The sequence below is a fragment of the Macaca fascicularis genome, chromosome 5 (assembly GCF_037993035.2).
Source record: "Macaca fascicularis isolate 582-1 chromosome 5, T2T-MFA8v1.1".
Classification (NCBI taxonomy): domain Eukaryota; kingdom Metazoa; phylum Chordata; class Mammalia; order Primates; family Cercopithecidae; genus Macaca; species Macaca fascicularis.
In genome coordinates, this window is record NC_088379.1 from 1,058,145 (window position 1) to 1,077,401 (window position 19,257).

The window sequence follows — 19,257 nt, forward strand, 5'->3', positions numbered from 1 at the left end:
TCCTGATGTTGAAAGATGACACTGTTCCCGGCTTTCTGGGTGGTGCCGTCAGAAGGCAGCAGCCCTGACCGGGGTGGTTCCCACAGCCTCCTTGGGGCTGCAGAGTCCAGCCTGGGAGTCGGCCTCCTGAGACCCTGTGTGCATCTGAGAACCATGGAGGCAAGCTCTCCATGGATCTTCAGCCAGGGTGTGGTGTGGGTGGCTCCGAGGGCTGGAAGCTGGGAGGGAACAGACCTCGCTGCCCCATGGCAGGCTGCTCCTGCACAGCAGACGCAGGAGAGCCTAGGCCAGAGAGGGCTGCAGCCCAGGGCCCCCAGCAGCACTCCGGGCCAGCAGGACTGGGCTCCCATTAGCACAGAGCCGAAGGGTGCCAGTTTCTGTGGAACTGCAGATGGACAGCACATAATGGTCAGCGTGCCAAATATACATAAATACAGCGTTCTGAAATTTCGCCCACTGCAAAGTCCACATGGTTCATCTGCACCATGTGCTGGGTCCAGGCAGCCCTGACAGGCGCTCAGCCCACCCCGCCGGGGCCTGCGTGGGCCACGGTGAGGCCGGCACAAATGCCTCTGTTCACTGTTCTCAGCGAAGACAACGTCCCGGACCCCAAGGAAGTGAAGGAGAGGTTCGGCGGCAGCCTCGTGGCTGCCCTGAGCGCGACCGGGCCGCGCTTCCTGGCGTACTTTGGCTCCTTCGCCACGGTGGGGCTGCTGTGGTTCGCCCACCACTCCCTCTTCCTGCACGTGCGCAAGGCCACACGGGCCATGGGGCTGCTGAACACGCTCTCGCTGGCCTTTGTGGGCGGCCTCCCGCTGGCCTACCAGCAGACCTCGGCCTTCGCCCGGCAGCCCCGTGACGAGCTGGAGCGTGTGCGCGTCAGCTGCGCCATCATCTTCCTGGCCAGCATCTTCCAGTTTGCCATCTGGACCACGGCGCTGCTGCACCAGGCGGAGACGCTGCAACCCTCGGTGTGGTTTGGCGGCCAGGAGCACGCGCTCATGTTCGCGAAGCTGGCCCTGTACCCCTGCGCCAGCCTGCTGGCCTTCACCTCCACCTGCCTGCTGAGCAGGTTCAGCGTGGGCATCTTCCACCTCATGCAGATCGCCGTGCCCTGCGCCTTCCTGTTGCTGCGCCTGCTCGTGGGCCTGGCCCTGGCCAGCCTGCGGGTCCTGCACGGCATCGCCCGGCCTCAACACCCACCACCGGCCCCTACGTGCCAGGAGGACCCACAGTCCCAGCTCCTCCCTGCCCCCTGCTAGCAGCCACAGAGCGCGCTCCCTGCCGTCCCCACCAGAGATGGACCAGGGAGGGCAGGGGAAGCCGAGTCGCGGGCAAGCCACAGTGGTTCTTGCGTGGCCGGGTTTTATTTTCATTGTGAAATATGCTCTATTTCAGTCCTCAAATTGTTCTCCACTTTTTGCAGAGAGAGGAGTTTCACAGGAACTTGAAATGTGCATTATGGCATTTGCCTATCCACTCTCCAACCTGAAGACACGTTACCAAGCCCACCCACCTGAGGGACTGCCCACTCCCAGCCCCTTCGAGGCCTATACAGAGCTGGCGGTGGGGGCAGGGGATGCCATGCCAGGTTGTTGACACAAAGATGAGGAAGAGATGGCAGGACAGTGACGCCCAAACTGTATTTGTCCCAGATATAAATTACTGTTGCATTCAGGCAGCGATAAATACAGAGGGGCCCGGTTGGTGTACAGGGCACAGAGCTCACCTGGGTACAGACTCATTCACATACAGGACAAGCCCCTCACCACAGTTAACACACGATTCATACACACCACAGTCCACACCAGGGCTCGCGAAGCAAAACTAATCACAAATGAAGGACTGGTCTTGACGACGTAAACAAGAGTGCACACTTGAGGCCGTGAGCAGGCCTTACAATGCATGTGTCTGTGCAGTTTTGGCAGAAGCGGGGGAGTCAGGATTAGTGGCACCAAGGGTCCCCCAGGAGGCTGCAGCAGGCTGGGCCAGGCCACACACTCCTGAGGCCAAACCAGAGCCACTTCTGAGGTCAAGGCCACACCCTGAAAGCTCCACAGAATCGGAGGCCCAGGCCAGCTGTGCCCCACAAGGGGAAGGGGGATATCCTCACTGTGGGCCTGTTTCTCGTGGGCGGAGTCAGGGCTTCCCACAGGGCTGGCTCCATTTTTGGTCAGACTCCTCGTGGGGCCAGTGCACCGTCTGAATCCTTGGGCACGTGGAGGCAGCTTTGTCTTTTGACTGGGTGCACCCCAGCCTGGCCCAGACGCAGGACCCTCCACCGAGCTGTCTGGGGGACGTGGGAGCAGGGGCGCTGCAGGAGCTGGGTCTCCACATGCTGACGAGGGATAGGACTGAGCAGACGTCGGCTCACACAGACACTGGGAACTGCATGTCAGCAGGGAGCAAGCAGCGTGGAAAGTGCTAGCGTGGGGTCTGGGGCTGAAAGCCAGCTCCTCCGCCACATGGAGCTGTCTCCGCCTCCACAAACTCCTCCGCCCCGCCATGTCCTGCTTTTGGTCTCTTCTGGGTGCTAAATGCCCCACCCTGAGGGCCGAGGGGCAGACACTTGGGCCCGGCCCACATTCTGGTGCTGCCAGGGCAGCACCTGAGACCTCCTGGCCTCCACACGACAGAGGCTCTCCTCCCCCAGCACAGGCACTAGGAAAGGGCCACCAGGCCCAGCTGGGCACTGTGCCCCTGCAGCTGTACCTGGGGTCCAAGCTGCCATCTGTATATAACAAGGCCAGAAAACAAGGGAAGGCACCTTCTCTCTTCCCCCAACACAAGGAAGTCACCACTCACAACCACCCAGCAGCCCGACGCTGCCCACCAGGGACTGCCCACACCTGCTGCCCGGGGCGGGGAGGGGAGGCTGGAGGGGCTGGCAGCCTGTGTCTGCTGGGGGTAAGGACACACCAGGGAGCCTGCTGCTCTGAAAGACTGGCCAGGGGGAAGGCCTGAGGGACACAAAGCGAGGTCAGACCCACCTGGACGGCCAGCGTCCAGCACTCTCCAGCTCAAGGGGCTTGGCAGGGAGAGGTATAGAGGGATGAGTGCCCACCCCTGAGGAGAGGACCAGGCCCCCACAGGGCAGAGGGCTTGCCCGCCAGAGCCCTGTGCCCACCCAGGACACGGGGAAACACTGCCACCCACACAGCAGTCTCCAGTGGGATGAGGGCTGGTCCTGCTCTGGCCCCAGGAAGATGATGCGGTCAGGGCTGTAACCAAGTCCAACCACAAGGCCGGCCACCGTGTGGACGTGGAGCTGCCTCTAGACCAACTGAAAACAAGGCTGGCGGAGGCGGAGGCAGAGACGGCTCGAGCCCCTGGGCTGCCTCAGCCACCCCTACCTAGGATCGCCCTCAGGGGCAGGCGCGTCCGCCCGGGCGTCCCTGGTGGTCCCGGCTCTCCTCGGCTTCTGCTTGGCCTTCCTCAGCATGTGGACCTGTCCCAGGGCAGGGGGCAGAGGGCCAGGGTGACACGGCCGATGAAAGAACAGTGCACGGGCAGCCCCAAGTCCTTGGGCCCCGGGCAGCTGACGCCATCTCAGCCCATTTCACGGAAGGGGAGGGACCTGCCTGGCTGCTCCCTGTGCCACCTGTGGCCTGCCTGACCGCTGGCACAGCCTTCCTCTGAGGCAGGCACCCTCCCCGGAGTCAAGGAAGACCAGGGCCGCAGCAGGCCATGCCAGCACCACCCAGGTACCACCGGCCACTCCCACAACCGGCCCAGCCTGGCCCACCTCTCCTGGTTCTCCAGCCTCACCCCACGTACCTTAGGGCCAGCAGCTGAGATGATCATGTGCCCCGGGGCCTGGACCCAGGGCTCCCCGTCCACCTGCACTGGGGTGGCCTTGAGGAGTGTGACCCGGAAGTAGGAACCCTGGGCAATCCGGATCCCGGAGCGCAGCCCACCCTGGACCTGGCCCTGGGGCAGGAGAGGCCAGCTGGGCTCAGTGGGGACCAGGGACACCATCCTGGGCTCGCCCACACACCCGGGCGGCGGCTCACCATGTGCACGACGCCCGTCACGCCCACCACCTCCAGCAGCCCATCATCCATGCGCGGCTTCTCAAACCTGGTGTCGCTGTCTGAGCCCCACAGGTCGGCCCCGGAACCCCAGCTGCAGCATAAGAAAGCGGACACAGAGGTGTAGGTGCAGGCGGGACGAGGGCTGAGCCTGCCGGTGGCCCCGCCTGGCAGAGCCTCTGGGGAGCCCGTGAGCACCTGGGAATGTTGATGAAGATCAGGCCTTCGATACTGGGCAGCTCCACCTCCTGCCGCTCCACCTGCAGCCGGATCTGCTTGTGCAGACTCCGAGAGTGACTGATCTTCTGCAGCCCCACCCGCACGTACACACCCTTGTTGTGCAGCCTGCGGGACAGGGCGGGCCGCCCATCACTGGGGGAGCACTACCCCGCCTTAGGCAGCCTCCGCGTTCCAGCCCCTCTGCCTGTCCCTGCTGGGGGACCCGAGGAAGGTATGCCATCACCAGGTGGCGGCCCCTCCCAGTTGGGGGACCCGAGGAAGGTATGCCATCACCAGGTGGCAGCCCCTCTGCCTAACCCTGCTGGGGGACCCGAGGAAGGTATGCCGTCACCAGGTGGCGGTCCCTGCGGCTCCAGTACCTGCTTGTGAACTTGCCAGGCTCCTCTTCCCGTGCCTGGTGGAAGTCCAGGCTCAGCTCCGCATCGATGCCAATGCCACAGTAGTTACTCATCTGCACGATCTGGGGACAGGGCGTTCATCTCCCAGGACCCGGCCGCCCTCACCAGGCCCCCTGAGCTCCCCAACAGCAGGTCTAGTTTTTTGCCTCCTGCCGGCAGGAAGAGACAAGGGCAAGGGCCACCCCGGCAACAAGCCCACCACCCAGGAGAGGGCAGCGTGGGCAGGTCCCGGCCAGGCTCTGTCGCCAGCTGGCTCAGCACAATTCCCAGCAGTGGCCACTCTCTGTGCCTCCCTCAACTGCCTACTTTGCAAAGGGGATGACGTGGGTGCATACATCTGAGTGTGGCTGGGAGGAGGATGCCCACTGTGACACGTGTGACCAGGTCATATGCGGAAGCCTGAAGGGCACCCCACGGCGGGCCACCCTGTACCTTGGGGGGCTCTGCGTCTGCAGTGCCATTCTCTGCACTGGCAGTATCATGGGCGTCCAGCAGGATGGTCCAGCGGTCCATGAGCACGGCGTCGGCCTCGTCCACGGACAGCAGCACGGAGAGCGGGTCCTCGCCGCTGTAGCCTGCCCCCCAGCGGAGGACTCGGCCAAGGTCATTCCCTGGGACACAGGCAGACACAGAGCATCTGTCCACACCCACCCGCCCATCAGCCAGGTGCAGACCCCACCACAGAGACAGACGCCAGCCCAGGCCTCAGCAAAAGCTGCGCAGGAAGGGGTAGACCCTGAGGCCCCCTCCTCGGCTGCATGGCTGACCCCACCTGTGCCCAGGGGCAGGATGGCCACAGAAGGCTCCGGGCAGGCCAGTCGGTACCGTGTCTCCTCCAGGGCGCCGAGCACCCAGCCCACAGTGCCGTCGCCACCGCACACCAGCACCCGGAAGCAGGGCACCTGGGAGAACAGGTGGAGCCTAGCAGGAGACGGGAAGTGTTCTCCAGCAGCTGTGGGCGCAGCCCATCCCCCACCCAGGCTGCCCCTTCCTTTTCAAATGCCCGTCCTGGCCATGTGGAGGACTTCAAGGTCCCAGCACGGGATCCCAGTGGAGCTCCTGCCAGCCGAGACAGCTGTGGCAGCCTCCTGGGGCCCCTCCCACCCCTCCTGCCCCTACTGCTGCCCTGGACCAGGGGTCCTGCTGGACTCACCCAGGAAGGGGACCCCCGTTGGTCAGGTCGAAGACCTGGTGAGGGTTCAGTAGCTTCCGGAAGCTGCAGAGCAGGTCTCGGCCCTTGAGGCCTCCACTCTTGGGGTTCACGAACACAAGGAGGGGACAGCTGTCTGGGGGCAGTTTCGCGTGCTGACAGACAGGGGGCTGGGTTAGGATGGGGACCCAAGGTAGGGTGTCCCCACTGCTGGGGCTGCCAGGCAGTGCCCAGCCCCCAACCCTGAGCCCACCTGGCCTGGACCAGCCCCCTCCCCAGGAAGAAAAGCATCACACATCAGCTGCGTGGTCACCCCATCTCGCTGCTGGCCAGCAGGGCGGCACTGAGGCCAGCTGGCTGGCTGCCTGGTGCTCCCAGCACAAAGGCCTCGGACATGCCCACTGAGCTGAGTGTGAACAGACCACACCCGCCTGGGCCATGCAGCCTGTGAGTCCAGGCTGGAAATCCACATGGGACTCTGCCTGGCACTCCTTGCCTGCGAGACCAAGGCTTGTCTCCTGGGGGACCTCCTGTGCACACCTTTGGAGGATGGCGGCTCCCAGGCCCCCACCCACCTACACAGCAGCCGAGAAAAGCTCTTAACTCACAGAGCGGCACACGGAGTCCTTCAGTCACAGGACAGAGCCCATCTCCCCACACACAACCCCAAGAAACAGTACCCAGGGATCTAGACACAGCGGGCTCAGGGCTGGGGTCCCTATAACAGGAGGCTGGAGCCCCCACAGCGGGGACGGCTGGGCAACAGGAGACACACAGGCCGGGTGCAGACACAGGGTGGGCGGCGGCACAGGGGCCAGCCGTGGCTGGGGGCAAGGACACACTCGGGGCTTCGTGACCCACTTGGCAGGCACAGCCGCCTGCGGTCACCACTTACCACTCACCCCAGGGCAGGCAGCTGACGGGAGAGAGAAAGCACGTGTCGGCCCCACACCTGGCTCTGCCCACAGAGCGAGTGGGGCTGGGGCAGGGGCTGCATCTTCGGGACCGTGGGGATGGCCACCCTGTCCTGAGCCAGGCAAGGCCAGGTGTAGGGACACAGGAGGGACCCACAGGCATCACCCGTCCCAGCCACAGACAACTCATTCAGATCAAGTTCTGCTTCGTCTAGACTGGGGTCAGGGTCAAGGGTCAGGGTTCAGGGGCAGAGCAGCCATAGACACCTGGGGGTCCTCGTGGGACCCTTTGGGGGCTGGATGGGCAGAGAACGAGAGGCCACTATGAAGGCACGGTGTGCAGCGTGGAGTCCCTCCATGGGCCAGACCCCCATTTCCCTGGCCCTGCCCCGTCTCCATGGGCCAGACCCCCATTTCCCCGGCCCTGCCCCGTCTCCATGGGCCAGACCCCCATTTCCCCGGCCCTGCCCCGTCTCCATGGGCCAGATCCCCCTTTCCCCCGGCCCTGCCCCGTCTCCATGGGCCAGACCCCCCTTTCCCCGGCCCTGCCCCGTCTCCATGGGCCAGACCCCCCTTTCCCCGGCCCTGCCCCGTCTCCATGGGCCAGACGCCCCTTTCCCCGGCCCTGCCCCGTCTCCATGGGCCAGACCCCCCTTTCGCCCGGCCCTGCCCCGTCTCCATGGGCTGGATCCCCCTTTCCCCCAGCCCTACCCTGTTGCCAGGTGCCCCCTCTTCTGGGCACTGTGGGTCTTAAGGACAGCGTCCAAAGTTTGGGAGCTGCACTGACTGGCCTGGGGAGCTCCAGGCAGAGAGCAGAGGCCCTACGTCCTCCTGGGCAGGGGGAGTGGGGCTGAGGCTGTACCGGGAGGGCCGTGCCTGGGATGCTGACAGCTGGTCACAAACACGCTCTGGCCCTTGGTGAGGCAGCCGCAGTGGGACCCAGCGCATCCAGGAGCTGCCTCCCTACTGGGTGGAGGCCTCAGGTGCAGCGTGGAAGCTGGGCCTGGCCCCGCGGTGCCCCACGGAGCTGGTATCACCCACTGGGCAGCCTCGGATGAGCGCTGACCCTCTGGCCTCAGGCCCTTTGCTGTAAAACGGGCAACAGCGTCCTCCCTGCTGTTGTGAGGCACAGACAAAGTGGCACCTACGAGCCCCCAGTGAATTCGATGAAGAGATGCCAGAGGAAAAGAGCGAGTCTGGCTGTGGGGCCTGTGCACCTGAAGACCCGGACCTCCCTCTCGCCACCCCCAGGGTGTGTGAAGAGCCGGCTCCACCGCTCACTCACCAGCAGGTCGGGGAGCACCAGTGCAGTGAGCAGCCGGCCCCGCACAGCCATGTCCTTGAGCAGCACGTACAGCCGCGCGGCCTCCGAAAAGCAGGTGACATCCAGCACTACTGCGCCTGTGGTAGGGGCCCGGGACTCAGGGGAGCCTGTCCCGTAGCCCCCACGGTGCCAGGGCAGGAAGCAAACCAGGGTTTCCCCAGCCCAGAGCTGCCCAAGGGAAAGGTCAGGTGCTACGTGAGGGCCAGAGCTGTCCCACTTCACCCCAGGAACACCCCTGGGCCCCAGGTGACCACGTCCATCAGGGCGGCTCACCTTGGGAGGAGTAGACGTGACTCACAGACACCACGGTGGCTGCAAAGGCGGGCTGTAGTCAGGGCGGTGGGAGGTGAAGGACGTACCACACGGGGGCCAGGGACAGCCCCTCCGCCTGTTCAGGGGTGACGTCTCACCCCAAGGGCAGCCTCCCCAGAAAGCACCCCTGCCCCACTCTAAGAGCAGGACTCCCAGCTCCCCGGAGGTCCAGGGCCCCCCAGAGGGAGAGGGAGAGGCAGAGGCTGAGCACCACAGGGAAGGGCCACAGAGGGCAGGAGGCTACACAGCCTCTTGGAGGAAGGGACGTGGGCTGGACCTGGAGCTTGGGCCTCGGTGGCTCAAGGAGAGGCAGGAGCTGGCCTCAGCACTGCAGCCCCACTGCCTGCCACCGGACCCTGCCCCCAGCCAGCAGCCCACGGCCAGCCACGGTGGTCACACCTTTGGTAGCCACGGCCTCATGCAGCAGGCTGCTGTACTCCTCGGGGGACAGGCTGGGAGGCAGGCCGCCAACAAACAGGGAGACGTGCGGGGCTACATCCCCGCTCTCTGCCACGTAGAACCGCGTCTGGCTCACCTGTCGCACGGACATCTGCAGGGAGAGGGGCGGGGACGCTGGGCCGGGGAGAACGGCACCACCGCACCAGGCCCTCTACCTCCTCACCCGCAAAACAGCAAAACGGGGTGTCAGGAACACTCCCAGGAATTAAGTCAACATGAAAACGCGCAAAGGGGCCAAAGAGGCTTCCTTGCTGTGGATAACCCCTGTCCATTCCCCTCAAGGAACTCGGAGAGGTCTGCAGCTCAAGGCATCCCTGCAGGGACCAAGTAACTTATGACAGAGGGCACTGCCCTGCCAGCCAGGACAGCCGCTGCCTAGCCAAGAAGAACCTGGCATCTGGGGCACACCCACCCTGTGGGGCAGAGGCTGTGGCTGAGAGCTGCCGGTTCCCTGGGGGCCAGCGTCCACACCCACTGACCTGCCGGATGTCCTGTAGCCGGTCCAGCAACGGCTGTTCGTCCATCAGCGCTGTCCGCTGGACTGCAGAGGTGAGAGACACAGGCCGTCAGCACCAGGCTCCTTGCCCACCTTGGAAACAGCTGCCCTGAGCCCCCAGGGCCCATGGGGATGCAGGGTGGAACTGGTCAGGAGGACAGGGCCCGGTCTTGATGTCCGGCACCACCCTGCAGGAGAGCCTGGGCAGCAGGCCCAAACCCAAAAGGTGCAGGGACTGCCACACCCAGCATGGGCCATCTACTCACCCTGCCTGCAGCCCATCGCCACCTCCACCAGCTGGAAGCTCTCAGGACCCTCGGCCTGTTGGGGCAGAGCTTGGCATCAGGTCTGGGCAGGCCCCCACCACCTCAGGACACCGACGGGGACAGCCACACCTGGGCTGGGATGGTGGCCTGGCCTCCTTGGGACAGTGACCCCCAACCAAGTCTGGCCAGGATGGGGAGCAGGCTCAGGGTACACACCTGGCGGCCGAGCAGCGGCAGGACCTCCAGCACCACGGAGCGGGCCGTGCTCTTCGGGGTCACTCGCACGGATACATAGGCCACGCCCACCCTGTGAGGACGCAGCCTGAGCTGGAGCTCCCCCCACCCCGCCCAGCAGACCCTGAGCCTCGGGCCCAATCTCACTTGAGCCAGCCAGGGTAGATCTTCAGGACCTCCTGGGCCCGCGGCAGAGCCCGGATGACCCAGGCCTCTGGTGTGGCCTCGCCAGACCCAGGGCTTCTGCCCTCCTCCGAAATCACAGCACTCCCAGCCTTGCCCCCAGCCCAGGTGTCACAGGCCTTCAAGGAAGGGGGCAGCGGGCACAGCTCCAGGTGGCCAGGGTCCTCGGGGATGTGGTGGACCCGAAGCGCGGCCTCCTGCAGGGCACCAGGTTGGGGAGGCCAAGTTGTGGGGGGTCAGGCACGGTTCAGTGGGGGGCAGGTCGCGGGGCGGGGGCAGGTGGGTGAGGGGGACCAGGTTGGGGGAGCCAGGTCGGGGGCGCCAGGTGCGGGGACATGCAGTGGGAGGTGGGGCTCAGACACCTGCCCCGAGCTCCCCCTTACCAGCACCTCCTCGGCACTGGCCAGGCGGGACACCGTGATGAGGCGGAACTGGCTTCTCCTCACCGCGTCGTCACCATCAAAGATTTTCAGCGTTTGCTTCCCTGGGCCGGGGAAGTTCCATGAGTCCAGGAAGTTCCATGAGTCCAGAGCGCCCGGGGATGTCAGGAGAGTTGCGGGGAAGGAGGAGGGCACTTACCGGACTCCGGAGTCGCCGGTGTCTCTCTGCCTGGACCCACGGCAGCGCTCCCGTCGGCGCCATCGCCTCCCTCCCCTGCGGGTCGGGGACACGGACCCCTCACTCAGTGCGCAGCCCCCAGCCCAGGGCGCCCCGGCCGGCCCGCACCTCACCCGGCTCCACCGCCTCCGCGATGCGGAAGCTCTGCGTCTTGCTGAAGCCACCGGGCAGGAGGCGCACGCATGCCGGGGGCAGGACCAGGGAGCGCAGACGCCCGAAGCCGCACTCGGGAGCCAGCACCGCGGAGCAGACGGAGTGCGCCTGGGGGGACAAGGGCCTGAGCTGGGGGATCAGAGCCGGGGACGGGGACACCAGGTGCGCCGGGTCCAGGGAAAGACCCCACACGTCGCAGACCTAGCCTGGACCCCGTGTCTTTCCTGCCTCCAGCCCCCGAGCGCCCACCTGGACCCCACGCCTCTCCTGCCCTGCCCCCTCCACCTCCCAGCGCCCCCCTGGACCCCGTGCTTTTCCTGCCCCGCCCCCTCCACCCTCCAGCGCCCACCTGGACCCCGTGCCTCTCCTGCCCTGCTCCCCCAACTCCTCCGCCTCCCAGCACCCGCCCGACCCCGCACCTCTCCTGCCCCACCCCCACCACCTCCCAGCGCCCACCTGGACCCCGCACCACTCGCAGCGCACTCCGGCCAGCACGTCAGAGGAGCCGCACGTCTTCCTGCAGACCTCGCAGCGCGCTCCTGAGGGCAGGTTCCCCTCCCGCCAGTGGTGGTGATGGGTGTCCTGCAGAGCGGGGCAGTCAGCAGCTGGGCCCGCCCCACCCCCCAGGGCTCCCTGGGGCTGGTGCACTCACGTGATCCTGGTGCCCATCCTGGTGGCACTGGCGGCAGTCACTGCAGGCGAAGGGCACACAGTCTGGGTGGAGGTGCAGCTCACACACTGCGGGGCAGGCAGGGTTGGGGGCAGGCAGGGTTAGAGGTGTCTGCCGTGCCCCGGAGGACCCCTGCCTCTGCTGGCGCTTGGGTCTGGCCCCATCCCTACCACCTAGCACCCCGCATCCTTTAACTGTCTTGTGGCCTGCCGGGCGGCCAGTCCTCGGCTTCCCCCAATCACCCCTGACAAGCTGCAGCAGGGGGTGGGCTGGGCCACCCTGGGCATCAGAGACCAGGACACCGAGTGGGGCAAGGGGAGCCAGGCAGGCTCCAGGTACCTTCGCAGTGGAGTGCAGGCGCCTCCAGGACTTTGCGGCAGACAGCACAGAACTTGCGCTTGTGGAGCCCCCGGGGGCCGAAGCAGTGGGCCACGGGAACCTGGCCAGGGAAGACGCAGCCTCACCTCAGCGCTCTTGGTAAGCGCTACAGGCTGCCCGCCGCCCCTCCTCCTCTTCACTTGCACAACTTTGCAGCTCACGCTCCTGCTGGGCTGGTGGGCCGGCCGTGCCACCTGGAGGCCCCAGGAGCAACCACAACCCCCGGTTCTGGGGGCAGCCTGGCTGGTCAAAAGCAGGGAGCAGGCTGTGGCCTTCCCCAGCAGCCCTGCCTAGCGCAGGGGAGCGAGGCCCCCCTGCCACCCCTTCCCTCCTTGGGGCAGGCGAGGCTCTGTCAACCGCCTGGCATCTGTCTCCTCGGAGCCAGGAAGATCCCAGCACACAGGGACTGCCCTCTGGGAGACGCTCAGGCCATAACAAGTGTGGATCAACGTTTCTGTGTTGGGGAGGGCTGGGCTGCTGCTTTTCCACGAGAAGGGAAGGACAAGGACCAAGTCTTCACTCTCGACTCTCTCTTATCCCCAAACTTAAACCACACCCGATAAAAGCATACACAGAAAGACCGTGTTCCACAATTTCAGCTGTGAGCATACCAGAATGGTGGGTAACTTTTATTTTGTCAAATATATCTTTTAAACTTCCTATTATGCATATAGTTGAAATACATATTTTCCCAATTTAGCAAAGTATAGAAAAGTACATTAAAATCAATTTTAAAAAGCTGCAGCCTCAGGCCGTTCACATGAGGAGGGGCTGTCCAAGCCAATGTGGCATCCCCAGGATCCCGGCCACCACCAGGGCCAGGATCCCAGCCACCACCAGGGCCAGCATCCTCAGGCTTCCTGCTCACACCCCGGGAACTGCATCATTAGGAAAAGGGCATCAGACATTAGAGGGGACGGCGCAGCCAGATGCCCGCCAGTGGCAGGTGCGCCTGCTGGCCTGGCTTCCCGTCCTGCTGCACACCTGGGCCTGCCTCACAGCCTGCACTCCACCTGCGGCCTGAGCACTTCAGGGAATGCAGACATGGGGGGCCTCAGTCTGCAGATGGCGGGGCTGACAGCTGAGGGAGGAGTAAGCCTGGCCCTTCCTACATGTCCCTGCTGTCACCACTGTCACCAGAGAACAGCTCCATGGCACAACCTTCACCCGGGGCTGTCTTGGCAGGTGTGTCACTGGGTGCCTTGCCCACTCCCAGCCCCCAGCAGCCTTTGCCCCAGCCCAGGGCTCCTGCAGTGCCCTGCAGTGCCTTGGGCCAGTCACTTCCCTGCCCCACTCAGAGCCCTTAGGGGGAGGCTGGTGGCCAAGACACCCTCAGGCACCCAGACTTCCTGCCTTTGCTTTTTATTCAAGCTTCCTTGAGGTGCCTGTGGGTTCACACACAGCTACGAGGAATGGCATAGACCCCCTGAAGCCTTTGTCAGCTCCCCTAAGTGTGTCATCTTGCAAACTAAGGTCACATCACAGCTGAGATGCTGACACCCCAGATGCGGAAATCATCCCCCCAGGAGCCTCACGCTGCATGTCACAGCCACACCCACTTCCCCACCTGGAGACCTCTCTACATCTGTGTAGATGTTTAGTTTCGTCATTTTGAGCACGTTCTGTGGACAGGATCTTGCTAACTGTGACCTTTGGGACTGGCTTTTATCATCATTCCCTACAGATCCATGCAGGGTGCTGAGCCTTTTAATCCCGAGCAGTGTCTGACCTTTGCCTTTCAACCGCAGGTATCACTAACATCTGACATGAAGGGTCTCAGTACCTCGACCCCACGAGAGCTGACACATCCCCCAGCCTCTTGCAGGTGCAACACCCAGCCCCACACTCACCCGGACCAGGCTGGGCGCCACACTCGTGCACGGGATCCTCACGAGCTTCAGGCACTTCTCATGGGACATGAAATTGCAGACTGTGGGAATGAGCGCTGTGTGAGTTGGCCCCTGTCCCACCCAATGGCTGTCTTACCTAGGAAGTTAGAGGCCCCAGGGCAACTACTGCCATACCCACCCTGTGGTTCTCCGAGTTCCCCCTGCCCCCCCCTCCACCCAGCCCCACTCATTGGAGACAGCCTGCAGCCCAGGAGCAAGAACCTGGGTGGTCCTGACCATCCTGGAGGACAATGAGTGTGTCCTCTCATCCAGAGAGCAGCCCCTCCCCTTCGCACGTGGGCCCAGCGCTCCTCCTGCCTCTGCAGCTGGGCCTCTCAAGGGGCAGCCCTGGGCTCACCAGGCTTGCTAAGTGGCAGGGGCGTCTCGGGCTTCTGCAGATTGGCTTTGCCAGGGACACCTGTGTCTCACTCCCCTGAAACTGCGCACACCCCTAATTTTCCCTGCTACGTGCTGTGCACCATGCCTGAGACCTAGAGCCACCCAGGGCAGGTGAGGGCTCTGGGAGGCAGGAGCTGCTGGGGAGTGGACAGCCCTGAGCCTCCCAAGGAGCTCTGGCCATGTGCACAGGACCCAGGGAGCACCTCAGCCAGCAGGGTGCTCAGGAGGACACAAGAGCAGCAAGCGCCACACCCCAGCAGTGAAACAGACAGGAGGGTGGGGCCAGGGCAGAAGGGAGAGCAGGAGCCCTGGGCTGGGGCAAAGGCTGCTGGGGGCTGGGAGTGGGCAAGGCACCCAGGGACACACCTGCCAAGACAGCCCCGGGTGAAGGTTGTGCCAGGGAGCTCCAGGCTGCCCAGCTGGGACAGGGAGCTCTTCCAGAAGGCCCAGCTGGTGCCACAACACAGCGCCCTTCACCTGCTGCAACCCTGGCTACCCCAGTCTCCAGATGGGACTCGGAGAAGTTCCTTCTGGCAGCTTAATAGAAAGGCTCTGGAAGCAGGCCAGGGTCCGCGGAGAGAAGAAGGGGAGACAGGCAGCACCCATGTCCCTCCTCTGCCGTGGAGACAGGGCCTGCTCACCCCACGTCCCACGCTTGGGTCTCCAGGGGTGGGGGAGGGCGCCCTTCTTCCCATAGCCCTGCTGGCCCCTCTTCCTTGGGTGCTGCCCAGGAGGGCCCTTGTGCCCCCTCCCAAGGGGGAGGGGACCCGGAGTCTGGCCTCAAGCAGGGAGCCGCCTCAGTCACACATGCACACTCCCCACCTCGGGGGAAGCCCCTGGCGTCCCCAGGCAGCAGGCATGGCTGTGCCATGCTCTGATGTGACAAAGAAGCTGGGAGGCCAGGCCACCTTGTACGCCCTGGGGGTCAGAACAACCATGCCATTTCCACCACAGACCACATCCCTGTGTGAGGGGACAGTCTCCTCTGCGGACCCCGGCCTGAGTGGACCCCTATCCCCAGAGCAAAGGCCTGAATCCCTGAGCAGGGCAGAGGCTCCTTAGCCCCTGCCACCTCGGCGTCCCTGGCCAGGACACAGTAAGTGTCAAACGTCCAGGACTCCGGTCCTGACCCTCGCTCCCTCCAGAGGCTGGGCTGTGGTCCCCAGGGCCCGCCTGCTTGCCGCGGGGGAAGATGAGAGCCAGCCCTGGGAGCACCCGGGCCCAGAGCAGGGAAAGGCCGTCCTCACCCCAGACGGGGCTGGGCAGCTGGGTGGAGCAGGGCTGGGGCACGCGCACCGGGCGGCAGGGCCCGGCCTGGCTCTCCAGGTGGCTGGGACTCTGGGCCACAGCACGATAAGGGCCAGGGCCAGGGGCCCAGGCCAGCCCTGCTCGGCCACACCTGCTGCCCCAGCCACTGGGAGAGGAAGCCGGCCATGGGGACCCCAGCGGAGGTCCCGCTCGCATCAGGCACAGCCCCCGGTCGCAGCCATCGCGCGGCACTATGGAGACACTGCCCGCACCTCCCAGGTGAGGAAGCCCGGAGACCCGCAGCCTGGAACGGCCCCACGGCGCACAGGCCCCGACCGCCCCACGAAGGCAGGTCCCAAGAACAGGGCTGGGACCCCGCCCCCCACCCCGAAAGCGCCGGTGCCACCTCCGCTCAGGCTTCCGCCCACGGGGCAGAGGCAGGGCTGCAGCCGGGTGGGCATCGGGCCCGGGCGCTCACCGTCGCACAGGAAGCCGGCCAGCCCCCAGATGAAGTCGGAGCAGAGGTGGCAGAAGGTGGGCTTGGTGAGCGTCACCTTCCGGAAGCTGTGTCCCGGCCCGGCAACGGAGCCCGGGGCTCTGGCGCCCGCCCGCTCCGGCCCCGGCCCGGGTCCCGGCCCCGGGCGCGCGCGGCCTCCTGCGCCCAGCACGGGGCTGCAGGCCGGGCTGCCGGGGCGCGGGGAGCCGCCGCCCAGCCAGGCACGGGCCCCGGGCTCGGCCGCCGCCGCCATTCCCGGCCCGAGCGGCCCGAGCCCCTTTTGGTCCGCGCTGGGGGTCCAAGAGCCCCAGCTCCACCGCGGCGCCGCGCAGCCCGGCTTCCGACTGCGCCCGCCCCACTGCGCAGACGCGGGCCGCGGGGCGGGGCCGTGCGCTGCTGGTGGGCGGATCTGGGGGCGGGTGGGGCGGGGCCTGCTACGGATCGCAGCCGTGCCCCGTCGATGGGCGGGACTGGGGGGCGGGCCTTGTGATGGGGCGGGGCGGGAACTGCGCGTGGGGGCCCCTCGCGAACCCGCCGTGGGGAACTGGTCCGCGTGGGCTCGGTTTGACCACAACCGGCCCAGACTTCCCTGCAGCGGACTCCGGACGCCGCACGCGCGGCGTTGTACCTGCGGGGCCGCGGCCCGCGGCTGCGCAGACAGGCGCCTCCCACGCGAGACGCAGATGCTGTCCTAGGCCCCCGGCCGCGCAGGGCGCCCCAGGCGAAGGGCAGCGCCGCGGGCCTCCCACAGTGGGTCCCGGGAAACGGGGTTTGCGGTGCTTGGGCGGCTCCGTCCGTGGGGTCTTCGCGGTCTTCGCACGCGCAGACCTGGTCCTGCCCGAGGCCCAGGACCCCCTGCGCCCGACTGGTGCCCTCACTGCAACGGGGGACCCGCCTGCGGCCCGAGGCTGTAGCCTCGCGACCCCCGCCCGGGCCTCACGCCGAGCGCCCAGCTCTCCTGCCCGGTGCGCGCCGCGGGTCTTGTTCAGCTGGCGTTGGTGGCCTTTGAGAGCCGTGTCCACGCGGGTCACCCCTCCCCGCCGTTGGCAGCACTCTGGGTCCCTGTCCCCGTGGGCCTAACTGTGGACAGGAGTCTGCGCAGCCAGGGACCCCACCCCAGACCACCGAGCAGGGACCTGCAGAGGGCGGGGCTCCAGGGCCATCGCCGTAGGCGGTCCCAGGGGGCGGGAAGAGCAGAGGGGGGCCTGTCGGGGAGACGCCAGAAAGGGATTGGGGGCTGTGGACTGTGGAGGGAAGGAGCCGGGAGACCTGCCCTGGGGGCTATGCTGGTGGGGGCCCCCAGGCCACAGGGGGATTCCAGGAGTGGAGGGTGAGCTGGAGACCCAGTCTGAGGAGGGAGGAGCAGGCCCCGGGTTGACTCGGTCCTCAACCCGGGAGGATTCTGTTGATCCAGAAGCTGTTGGTTGAGCTGCTGGGGCAGGACCCTGGGTGGACCCCAGGGTAAAGGGAATGTAGCCAAAGCTTCAGGGGACCTCCACCCTCCAGGAGCTGTGCTCTGGGACAGACAGCACCCTGAAGAATGTGAGTGAGCAGGAAGGGCTGCCTGCGGGCAGCGGGAAGGCATCCAGTCAGAGAGCCAGAGCTCTCAACTGCTGATGGGGATCTATTTAAGAAATGCAGGCCGGGCGCGGTGGCTCAAGCCTGTAATCCCAGCACTTTGGGAGGCCGAGGCGGGCGGATCACAAGGTCAGGAGATCGAGACCACAGTGAAACCCCGTCTCTACTAAAAATACAAAAAATTAGCCGGGCGCGGTGGCGGGCGCCTGTAGTCCCAGCTACTCAGGAGGCTGAGGCAGGAGAATGGCGGGAACCCGGGAGGCGGAGCTTGCAGTGAGCCGAGATCGCGCCACTGCACTCCAGCCTGGGCAAGAGCGTGAGACTCCGTCTCAAAAAAAAAAAAAAAAAAAAAAAAAAAAAAAAAGAAATGCAGACCGGGCGTGGTGGCTCACGCCTGTAATCCCAGCACTTTGGAGACCGAGGCGGGCGAACACGAGGTCGGGAGTTCGAGACCCGCCTGACCAACATAGAGAAACCCCGTCTCTACTAAAAATACAAAATTAGCTGGGTGTGGTGGCACGTGCCTGTAATCCCAGCTACTCGGGAGGCTGAGGCAGGAGAATCGCTTGAACCCGGGAGGCGGAGGTTGCAGTGAGCTGAGATCACGCCACTGCACTCTTGCCTGGGCAACAAGAGCAAGACTCTGTCTCAAAAAAAAAAAAAAAAAAAAAGAAGAAGAAGAAATGCAAAATAACTATTACAAAATTAGATGCAGGCCGGGTGCGGTGGCTCACGCCTGTAATCCCAACCCTTTGGGAGGCCAAGGCGGGCGGATTGTCTGAGGTCAGGAGTTTGAGACCAGCCTGGCCAACATGGTAAAACCCCGTCTCTACTAACAATATAAAAATTAGCTGGGCGTGGTGGTATGTGCCTGTAAGTCCAGCTACTCAGGAGGCTGAGACAGAAGAATCACTTGAACCCAGGAGGCGGAGGATGCAGTGAGCTAAGATTGCGCCACGGAACTCCAGCCCGGGTAACAGAGCAAGACCTCCGTCTCAAAAAAAAGAATAAAATAAAATTAGATGCAAGAAGAAATCATAAATTAAGCATTTCTTAAAACTTGACTAATAGCACAAGCACCACAAAATCCAGAAAATACTGAAATTTTTTATTCATAATGGCTCGCTGTGATACCCTTTCATCCACTTTTTAATTGTCTCTTTTTACAATTTTGCAATATCATTTTCCAGAGAGAAAAGAGGAAAATGAAAGGTAATCCTCAGGCCCACTAGCATGGCTGGTTTTCTTAAAGTGTGATTTGCTTTACAGAAATGTACTGACGACTGGTTATATCATCCACATGGTAAAGCCTGTTGTGAAATTTGGAGAAAACTTGCTCAGTCTTCTCTCCTCTGCAGGCTGACCAGTTTCAGGTGCTGCTTTTTTTTTTCCCCAGGTGCTGATCCAAGGCACCCTCTGGGATGAGCCGTATCCACCGGGTTCTCGTGAGGCTGGTGTGAGGGTCCCGCATTCTCTCATTGATGTCGGCATTTCCTGTTAAATCAGCAAGATCTTTCCTCCTCTTCCAGAAGTTCCTGTGAGTCACTCCTCTGTGTTAATTGCCACGGGTGTTGCTGGAAGCTGTTTCTCCCATAGGACATCTGGAAGGAAGTGGCTGGGAAGGGCATGGTGGAGGCTGCTGACCCGCCGATGTCTCCACAACTGAACGTCCCCCTGCCAGGCCGCAGAGTGCCCACTGCCTCTCCAGTGCCAGCCCAGCAAGAGGGAAAGCGGAGAGGGAGTAGGAGCACTTGTGGTTAAGGAATTTTGGCTTAGCAAATTTTACAAAACTGTGTGCTGCCCTTGGAAGGGGATCTCCCA

At 64.3% G+C, this 19,257-nt stretch overlaps 2 protein-coding genes and 1 long non-coding RNA gene across 16 annotated transcripts in view; 2 read left to right on the forward strand and 1 right to left on the reverse strand.

Moving 5' to 3' along the window:
• Window positions 1-1,728, forward strand: part of TMEM175 (transmembrane protein 175) — a 35,440-nt gene extending 33,712 nt beyond the window's left edge. For 3 of the 4 annotated variants that reach the window (XM_074039180.1, XM_005554254.5, XM_005554255.5), the window contains one exon: window positions 590-1,406. In XM_074039180.1, the coding sequence (XP_073895281.1) occupies window positions 590-1,262 (673 nt within the window). In that variant the 3' untranslated portion in view covers window positions 1,263-1,406. Of the gene's footprint in view, window positions 1-589; window positions 1,407-1,428 lie in introns of those variants that run through there. The other variant, XM_074039181.1, reaches the window with a different exon arrangement.
• DGKQ (diacylglycerol kinase theta) lies at window positions 1,349-16,220 on the reverse strand. Of its 11 annotated transcripts, none has more exons than XR_012434541.1 (24): window positions 15,841-16,220; window positions 13,677-13,756; window positions 11,788-11,887; window positions 11,431-11,516; window positions 11,235-11,360; window positions 10,734-10,886; window positions 10,587-10,656; window positions 10,391-10,491; window positions 9,972-10,204; window positions 9,807-9,897; window positions 9,591-9,645; window positions 9,308-9,369; window positions 8,769-8,919; window positions 8,331-8,369; window positions 8,019-8,134; window positions 6,715-6,735; window positions 5,823-5,974; window positions 5,442-5,590; window positions 5,102-5,280; window positions 4,631-4,731; window positions 4,230-4,376; window positions 4,014-4,125; window positions 3,778-3,930; window positions 1,349-3,448 (listed from the first exon to the last, which is right to left on the reverse strand). XR_012434541.1 is itself a non-coding variant. In XM_045391990.3 (23 exons), exons 1-23 carry the CDS (start codon window positions 16,109-16,111, stop codon window positions 3,350-3,352), a joined length of 2,826 nt encoding a protein of 941 aa, XP_045247925.2. In that variant the 5' UTR covers window positions 16,112-16,220; the 3' UTR covers window positions 1,625-3,349. The 11 variants fall into 11 exon arrangements, 6 of the variants coding, with proteins under 6 accessions (XP_045247925.2, XP_065400716.1, XP_065400715.1 ...); XR_012434540.1 differs by having other exon boundaries at window positions 8,331-8,382; XR_012434538.1 differs by having other exon boundaries at window positions 8,331-8,445.
• LOC102118217 (uncharacterized) lies at window positions 15,781-18,974 on the forward strand. The gene is made up of 2 exons (XR_006698100.3): window positions 15,781-15,896; window positions 18,833-18,974. It is a non-coding gene; the product is annotated as an uncharacterized lncRNA (long non-coding RNA).
• The last annotated feature ends 283 nt before the right edge of the window (window positions 18,975-19,257 follow it).

Bases quoted from the DNA above. Each gene is read 5' to 3' on its own strand.
- DGKQ (XM_045391990.3), bottom strand. From the start codon at position 16,111: ATGGCGGCGGCGGCCGAGCCCGGGGCCCGTGCCTGGCTGGGCGGCGGC. The intron at 8,135-8,330 runs GTGAGCCGCCCT...CCCCTACCACAG, and splicing joins TCACGTCTACTCCTCCCAAG to GCGCAGTAGTGCTGGATGTC. The intron at 5,975-8,018 runs GTGAGTGAGCGG...CCTGTCTGTCAG, and splicing joins TGGTGCTCCCCGACCTGCTG to CACGCGAAACTGCCCCCAGA.